Here is a 9,298-nt window from a genome sequence, read left to right on the forward strand (position 1 = left end):
GCCAGTTGCGAAAATGTCAAAATTGCTCCTAAACTGGTCTACGGCCGAGACATCAATGTATAGCGACTCCTCCATACGCACCTCATCCGCAAAAGTAACCATTTCTGCTGAGTTGACAAAGGAACCCTCGTCGTCAGATCCTGGCAAGAGTTCCCGAGGTGGCGAGTTGCCCTAGAAGTCCTCCTGTCTGCCCTGAGTTCCTGGAGTAGCAGACAGAATCACACAGTCACTATCCCTACCCGAATCAACGCTGGAATCGCTAGACAAGTCACTAAACAACTCCTCTCCGTGTAACCCAAAATAGTACTTATCCCAGTCAATAATCCCATCTGGCCCGGTAGCATGTCGCAAACATTCCTTCCTCAACTGATCCCTTTCGTTTGGGTCAGTAGGACTAATTAATTTACCGTCCGCATCACAATCCCTAATTAAAACCATCCCCCTAGAAGCTACGATCGCACTTAAAGCAAAAAATGAAAATAATAAGAGAAGAAGTGACGAAAGGACGAAAAATACCTGTGTAAGAGTTTGGCACAAATCGTCGAAACTTCAGGCAAGCTGGTATAGCGAAATGAAGGAGAAGGAAAGTGGAAAAAATATTGGAAGAACCAAACACGACCTTTTTATAGGGAGGCGAGAATTTCGTTTTAGGGAAGCGTGTCGCAGACGATTGAGTAGATTTAGGTCGTAGGATCGTGACGCGTGTCGTTCATCGGTGAGGAAGAATACGAAACGGTCGCCATTAAGTTAAGCGCGCCTCGAATGCCTGTCACGCCCCGGGCGTCACAACACTCGGCGTTCACGCGTTCATGACGCAGTTAAAACACTTTCGCCCGCTTCCAATGGCTCGTACCTGAGGGGCGCAGGTGTTACGCGAATAAGTTAAGCATGATATGTCCATCCTCAGGAAGTATCGGAACATCTCGTCACAGTCGTAAAGGCATGCTGCGTGCACCCTTCATATGAACACCCTCGAGAAGTGAGACCAGGGAGTATTAGATCCGTGAGGCAACGACACCTCGTGACGTATCCCAAACACTTCGCCTTGTCCCAAGACTCGTGCTTGGGGGGCTGTGGACCATCGTAACTTTCTCAAAGGACTTTGCCGAACCTCAGGGGAGTCCAGTCTTATGTCATCATCACTTCGCCTTGTCCCAAGACTCGTGCTTGGGGGGCTGTGGACCGTCATAATATTCCTAAAGGCTCATTATCCCTCCATTAGGGCCTAGGCGCCCTCCATAATGACCAAGTCGCCCGTTAGAAGGGCCACCAGGCCCAGGCGCGTCTTCCATGAAGCCGCCGCCTCACTTAAGTCTCTAGAACCCTCTAAGAACACCAAAAGTACGCCAATGCCCCTGTTGCTTGGAAACCAAGCAACCGAGGCCCAAGCCCGTAAACAGGCTATAAATAACACTCTTGAGAGCAGTCTCAAGGCATCTGATCATCAGTCCAAAAAACCCTAGATACGATTCCCAACCCTAGAATCTTTACCGTACTTCTTGGCAAGTACAGAATAAAATAACAATGTCGACGTTCATGTCTTGGCTGTAAACATGTCTTCATTCTCAGGTGGAAAATTCTAGTGGCAAAAATTGTTGCTGAAAATTTGTGAGATAAGAGAAAGTAATTTTGATTTTATACACAACATACTATATCTTACATCTAATTGTAGAGCAAAAGCCATCTCTAATCCTAAGTCTCTAATAGAACAATGATTATGAGTTCTAGAGACTACAATGGGTGGAAAAAGACCTAACATCATGTACTGCTTAGTTATACATAAGGCATGAACATGAATGTATTTCATTTGAATACTATAATTCTTCTACTTGCACTGAAAAACCACATTGGCATCGCTTTGTCAACAAAGAGGTTTCCTTATCAAAGCTCTCGTACTCTTTTAGAAAAACATGCTCATGGTCTTTTACCGGGATACTTACTGAAACGTCTGGATCGGTATCACATTTGTCTATCTGATGGTGTCTAGGGGTTTGACTCTTGTCACTACTACCACATATTGTGGCATTTGACACATTATCATTCACACAATGGACATCATTTGACACCTCAGGTGTCCAACTGTTATTATAACGATTGTTTAACCTTTGACGAGTTACAATAGATGAAAGAAGCTGGTACCACCTACGAAGAGCTTCTGTTTCATCCCTTTTCTTTTCTTCAGCTTTTTCTCTTTCGTCTTCTTCTGCAAATGCCTGAGTTAAGGAGGAAGAAAACAAGTTATAGCACATATGTAATGAAACTATACAAATAGGATGCAGTATTGACATACACAGACTTGAGGGAAGCTGCAATTTTAAGAATGAAGAATATAAACAAAATAAATCCATATTGTCAAACTAAGCTACCATGATTTACACTGTGTATAGTACATCCAATTCATTTCAGCAGATTTATGGAGGGAAATAAAAAATAATACAGAATAAACATTTCACAAGTCAAACTTGAGTTCATCTGCAAGACCACAACAATATAACTTATTCATCGGGAAAAGAAATACCTCTAGCAGTATGTCCTTGAACTCGGCACACACGACAATACCATTATAGACGGGATGTGCTCGGCCATTTTTAAATTCAAAACCAACCATAGCAGGTGCAGAATCAATCTCTAGCCTCTTGGCAACAGAATATGCGCTTCGAAACCTAAAGGGCACTGTACCTGGTGGAAGAGATTTCTCAGACCAGACATCCACTTGACCATGCTCGTTCTAGATGTAAAATAGGAATTGTAACTGTCAGCAATTTGAAAATTTCTACAACAAGCAAATATAAGTTTGTTTAAATCTGCATTGTCCAGTTTGTTTAAAAATTGGAATTGTAATTGAAGGTTTGGACTTCAGGAATTTAGTTTCTAAGTTATTGCCTTGCTTGTGAAATTGTTGCTGTCTTTCCTACCACAACCTCATTGTCTACGGAATATGGTAATTCGGAACAAATACAGTATTCATTAGAACAGTTGTGCACTGGACCAATAAGAACATGTAGTTGGTGCACCAAAATCTACCTTTCAAGATCGAAATCTAAGTAATGTTCAACTAACAATTATCGTCTCAATCCAGTGTGCAAATCACATGGTGCACCGGGTCTATTTAAGAATTTTCCAAAGGGTAAAAAGTTGAATACTGTCTTTCAAACTTAATTATAAATTAAGGGCATTCATGGAATGTAAAGACGATACATTAGGAACTATTCCATTCACCGCGTGAGGAAGATTCAATGGTTCAAGTTGCCACTTCCCATAAAGTCTAACATTTTCCTTAGAATCAGTAGTGCAGTCATAGTCATCAGCTTCAAAATCTTGTACTTTCTGAGGCTTAATGGATCGTTTAAGCTCCTGGAAAGATATTTTTGGGTAACAGATCAATTACATGTGCATATTAATAGGGGGAAAATGCAATGAAATCAGGGAAACAATATTGAGCAAGGTCAACCAGATTAGACCTTTGCAGGATGTTCATTGGGTTTCACTTGCAGCCCTTCTCGGAGCCATCTCTCTTTGGTCATAACAGTTTGCACACAAGTCCTAGGGTAAACAGGGTGACCTGAACAAAACCCCAGAATCGGACCCTTTGGATGAAGTATTTGATACTTTGTAAGCCTTTTTTCTATGACATAAAGTGGATGGTTTTTGTAGGCCTGCAAAGGGAGAGTCATGAAAAATAGTATCACTATCTACAATATCAAACATCATGTTGGCTAAGGTTACTTTTGAAACTACCTGCTGGTTGGTTGGAAGAGGTTCAGTTAATGCCCTAGTTTCTAACTCAACGTCCTCAATAGAGCTCCTTGTAGGAAGAAAAGAATCATTCATGTTTGCTTCTGTAGCATTGATTTGGTTTGTTCTTGAATGAACCACACCACCAGTTGCTCCAGACTCTAAGTTTCTCAGTGGTGCTAACACTGATTCCCACCATGTTGAATTAACTCGCTGTGATGCTATCTTGTACCACTTCATACAGTACCTAATATTCAATATGTACTAGCATCTTCAGGCAATGAAATGTAACTTTATCAGTGTAGTTAGTATCCCACGATACATATCCCGATAAGATACGAAAACAGCCATGGGCGATACGTATGACGGTCTGTATCCCAAATCACATCGTATCCTAGGCGTATCCCATGTATCGCTGGCGTATCCCATTTATCCCGATTCAATCTACTATCCCATTGTATATAGCACCTTTCGGGTTGAAGGCATGTTTAGTGTCCAAGGTCAGAATATACATATGTTGGGTTTGGGGTAGCACTTCGGTGCCATTAATGGCACCGTGCCATTAAATATGGGTCATACAAACACATTGTCATTGCATCTGGGCCATACAACACATCTATATTGGTCATACAAACACCTTTGTATGGCCCAGATTTAATGTCACGGTGACATTAATGTCACCAAAGTGCTACTCGTTGGGTTGTGAAGCATTGACAGAGACATTTAACACAACACTCAGTTAGGTGTCTGTGTCAATGTCAATGCACACAACCCAAAACAGTAAAGTTAGAAGCATTTGTCTACACTTGAAACTAAAACTAACTCCCACATTTCCGGACATTCTTTACCCCCTTGTGTTGGTTCCATTTAGGGGAAAACCAATAATTATAAAAAAAAATAAAAAAAATTGAAAAAATAAAATATTCTATCTTTTTAGAATTTAACCTGATTGTTACATTCAATAGCTTTCATTTTCTTAAATTATATGTGTCAGTCAGTATAACAAATAGAGTGAATGAAAAGAAAGTAACTACCTGAGGGTCTCTTCTTCTGTTGCGAAGCACTTCCTCTGCGTGGCATTCTTCTTCTTCTTCTTCTTCTTCGAGGAGAGAGAGAGAGAGAGAGAGAGAGTGAGAGAGAGGGAAATGAAATCGTCGCGCCCAAAACTGTTTGGTTCGTCTTCTATTGGGTGGAAACCTTCATTGTACTACCCTACGTGCGTCTACACCGCCACTATCTATCTAATGGACGCCACCTAAAAAAGACCAGCATGCCCCTCCCTAAAACTTGATTGAGTTGTCGTTCTTGCATAGAGTCAAAATGTGTTTTTAAGTTTTTTAATAATACTTTTTTGTTGATATTCTAACATAAGGTTAAAATATAACATGAGTTTGTCAAAAGAACAAAACACATCAATGGGTTTTTGTTGTTGTTTCACTCAGATTCCCTTTATCGGAGGTACTAATATTTGAAGCTACACGTTAGCACCTCTTTTTTTTTTTTTTGAAATAATATGTTGGCACCTTTTATTGTACTCATTTTTCTTTAGTTAAATATATTTTTAATTCTTAGAAATATCTTAATTTTTTTTTATTTTAGTCACACTAAAAATTTTCTTCAACTTTGGATCTTTTAAAATGTTTTTCCGTTCACACTTTTGTTGTTTGCTTTTAAGTCTGGTCATGTATAAAAGTTTTTTAACAAAACATGAATTTCTGAGCCATTTAACAAAAGATGAATTAAAATCTAATTCAAATATTATAAAAGTCTCTAATTGATGACATTTATTAAAATGTTAAGGCTTTTCAAAAGTGATGTTGTGGTTCTGCCGGATGAGATGATGATGTCGGGGCCTCATTCGCCACTTTCGTCTAAGAGTGTGGCTGATTTGTGGTTGATACTTTTTTTTTTGCTCAAGTAGCCTAGTGGCTAGAGAAATTCACCTTAATAAAGAAGTAGCCTAGTGGCTAGAGAAATTCACCTTAATAAAGAAGTAGCCTAGTGGCTAGAGAAATTCACCTTAATAAAGATGAATAAGTGGGGTGTCCGGGGTTCGAACCCCGGCCCCGACATATATTATGCATTATTCCTTACCAAATGTTCCTTACCAAATGAGCTAAGCTTATGGGGACTTAAAATACCAAATGAGCTAAGCTTATGGGGACTTAAAATCTAATTGATGAGTTATGTATGTATTCTAATTCTAATGATTCGATAATTTACCATTAGGATTACTTGTTGAATTTGATGTTATACCGAAAATGCTTGATAGCATATGAACAACGTGTTTAATTATTTTCCCTCAAAAAAAAAACATTGTGTTTTATTATTGTTGTATAATAACAATCGGATTTTATTTTGGAATAAGTGTGCATCTCTCTTAAGGTGTGAGATAATTTCATTTATTATATCAAAATTGCAAACGAGTCATCAAATGTCTTTTTATTTAATAATTTCATTTATTATATCAAAATTGCAAACGAGTCATCAAATGTCTTTTTATTTAACCATTTTGATCCTTGAAGTGTCTTTTGATAATTACTTTAATACTCAAATGAGTTTTTTGTTTGTATATTTTATCCATAAAATTACAAGTAAAAAGACACTTATGAAATATGTCCAATTTTGATACAACGCCTCCCACTCCCACGTTAAGAGACAAAATGGTTGATTACTCACGCGGTACCTATATAAGTGTACCATCAATGATTAGAGGTGACTTGATTACTTTTTGTTTCCATCTGATGTGAAGCTTTTTATTACTTCATGATCCGTTAATTCAATTTAACGATCCCTACGTAAGTGATAAGGAGATGATTATATTATGCTATGACGAAGGGTGTATGTTTTACTCATCACATATGATGGCTATTATTTTTTAATAAAACTATGTTTCAATTTTTACGAAGTCGTTGTGCATTGGTTGTGATGACATTTTGCATAATAATAATAATAATAATAATAATAATAATAATAATAATAATAATAATAATAATAATAATAATAATAATAATAATAATAATAATAATAATAAAGATCTCATGTTTACTCAGTCCGCACTGCTTACAAAATGCTTACTGTTCAACCTCCGACTGTTAGTGTGGTGTTTGTTTCCTCTCTTTGGAATAAAGATGTCCCACTGAAGGTTGTGCTGTTTGCTTGGCGTCTGTTTCGTGACAGGTTACCAACGAAGAGTAATCTTATTCGCCGTGGGGTGATTTCTGTTGATGCTATTTCGTGTGTTGCTGGTTGTGGTCTTGAGGAGTCTTCTGAACACTTATTTTTACATTGTAATATATTCGGTGCGATTTGGCACTATATTTATAAGTGGCTGAATGTGTCGTCAGTCTCTCTCTTTACTGTGGGGGATCATTTTATTCAGTTTTCAGCCCTTCGTGGTCTTGCAAAGGCGCGTCAATCCATTTTACAGGTTCTGTGGTTTGCAACATCGTGGGAGATATGGAAAGAAAGAAACAATAGGCTATTCAACGGTAAACAATGCTCAACTTTACAGGTGGTTGATAAAATTAAGTCGCTGTCTTTTTTGTGGTTGAAGGCGAAGTTTCCATCACTTCATCTCAACTATCATGGCCGGTGGCTTTCACCCTTCACTATTTTGGGCATTGGATAATTTTGGTCTGTTTGTTTCTGTCGCCGTTTCAGTTTGGTGACCTTTGTAAATATTGTATAAACTCTGTTTTTCCTGGCATGTCTTATGCTAGGAAGGAATTTTTGTCGTGGAAATATATTTCATTTTAGTCTCTTCAAAAAAATAATAATAATAATAATAATAATAATAATAATAATAAGGGTTAAATATGTTTTTAGTTCTTATAAATATATCAACTTTTTTGTTTGTCTTTCTAAAAAATTTCTTCAACTTTTAGTCCCTATAAACCGTTTTAATCGAACCGTTTTAGTCTTTCTAAAAAAATTCTTCAACTTTTTTGTTTTAGTCTTTCTAAAAAATTTCTTCAACTTTTAGTCCCTATCGACGAACCATGTCCTAATATTATTATTTATGCAGGGATAATTATGTAGAATTTGGTACTTACTTTTTTAAGATTAATAATTTATTAACATTCTTTTTCAAGAGATTTATACGGAAAACTTGTAAGCCTAATTAGGACGTACGTTTTCATGATTAAAAAATTTCTTCATACTTACTTTTTTAGGATTAATAGTTTATTAACATTCTTTTTCAAGAGATTTATGCGGAAAACTTGTAAGCCGAATTAGGACGTACATTTTCATGATTAAAAAATTTCTTCAACTTTTAGTCCCTATCGACGAACTATGTCCTAATATTATTATTTATGCAGGGATAATTATGTAGAATTTGGTACTTACTTTTTTAGGATTAATAATTTATTAACATTCTTTTTCAAGAGATTTATGCGGAAAACTTGTAAGCCAAATTAGGACGTACGTTTTCATGATAATAGTTGTGCTCCCATGATATACTTCAACCAAGTCGCCCTTTCTTTAGGCATGTGACTGCTGACTAAATGGGAATTGAGGAGGAGGGAGGAGAGTTGGTGTGGGAAGTGGAGGGAAATGGTCATGCTACCTCCTAGGCAGGGATGAATCTGGACTTTCAATACTAGTGTGACAACTTTTTTTTTTGTCAAATAATTAAATAATATTAAATTCAATAAGAAGTTATATTAAAAATAGTTGTAGCAATTCTTAAAAAAGAAGAAGTTTTAGCAACCAAAATTATAAAGAAAATAATATATTTTTCACTTACTGAAAATGAACTGAAATTATATCATACTAATTATCCTAAGAACATCTCTTTCTATTCTTTCTATATAGGTTACAAGAGATGTCAAATGTTTTAGCAGGATACTCGTGCATACGTACGGGTGAGCGCATTGCGCTCTTTTTTTTGGAAGCAAGTCGCAATTGCATAGAAATTATAAGAAAAAAAATCTCTGTATTGATATATGAATAAAAATATAGACATATGTAAAAATTGTACAAAAAAATATTTTCGTATTAACTATGTATTAAAATATTGACATGTGTATAAATTAAAATAAATTCGCTCCCCGTATTAATATACAAGTTAAAATATAAACACATATTAATATAGACACGTGTATAAATTACAAAAACAATATGTCCTCGCATTAATATATGAGTAAAAATATAGGTAAATGTATAAACATAAAAAAAATTAAATATCTATATTAATATATGTGTAAAAATATACAGTGAATCGATAAAAAAATATTATAAAAAAAATAAATTGGACCTGAACTGGTGTGGCACTTTCCACACCATGCTTTGTTCAGGTCTGTCCCTGCTCCTAGGTCATAGCTAGTATAAATATAGGAGTCGGGCTCCTCCAAAATATCTTCACACTCACAAATGAGAAAACACTCAGACCCTGGTTAAGCAAATTGTTGGTTGGGTATAGGGATGGCAATTGGACTCAGGCTCAATGGGTACCCGCAAAAAATACCCACAATGGGTAAGGTAAAACCGCGCTTTATGGATATGGGCTTGGGTCCGGGTAATTACCCGCAAATTTAGATGGGTATGGGTGCAGGTAAGG

At 36.6% G+C, this 9,298-nt stretch overlaps 1 protein-coding gene and 1 pseudogene across 2 annotated transcripts; one reads left to right on the plus strand and one right to left on the minus strand.

Annotated features, from left to right (window-relative positions):
- Positions 1 to 1,614: 1,614 nt before the first annotated feature.
- LOC146924025 (DNA repair protein RAD4 pseudogene) lies at positions 1,615 to 2,968 on the minus strand (annotated as a pseudogene). Its single transcript, XR_015011185.1, has 3 exons — positions 2,960 to 2,968; positions 2,519 to 2,728; positions 1,615 to 2,213 (listed from the first exon to the last, which is right to left on the minus strand). The product of XR_015011185.1 is annotated as a DNA repair protein RAD4 pseudogene (transcript).
- Positions 2,969 to 6,805: 3,837 nt separating this feature from the next.
- On the plus strand, positions 6,806 to 7,366 carry LOC146924026 (uncharacterized). Its single transcript, XM_085711810.1, has one exon. The coding sequence runs from the start codon at positions 6,806 to 6,808 to the stop codon at positions 7,364 to 7,366; it is 561 nt and encodes a 186-aa protein (XP_085567936.1).
- The last annotated feature ends 1,932 nt before the right edge of the window (positions 7,367 to 9,298 follow it).

Source organism: Medicago sativa, chromosome 5, assembly GCF_051527215.1.
Source record: "Medicago sativa cultivar Bolivia chromosome 5, Bolivia_mono, whole genome shotgun sequence".
NCBI classification, from domain to species: domain Eukaryota; kingdom Viridiplantae; phylum Streptophyta; class Magnoliopsida; order Fabales; family Fabaceae; genus Medicago; species Medicago sativa.

What these genes read in the sequence shown, in the direction of transcription:
- LOC146924026 (XM_085711810.1), top strand. Translation starts at nt 6,806, where the DNA reads ATGCTTACTGTTCAACCTCCGACTGTTAGTGTGGTGTTTGTTTCCTCT.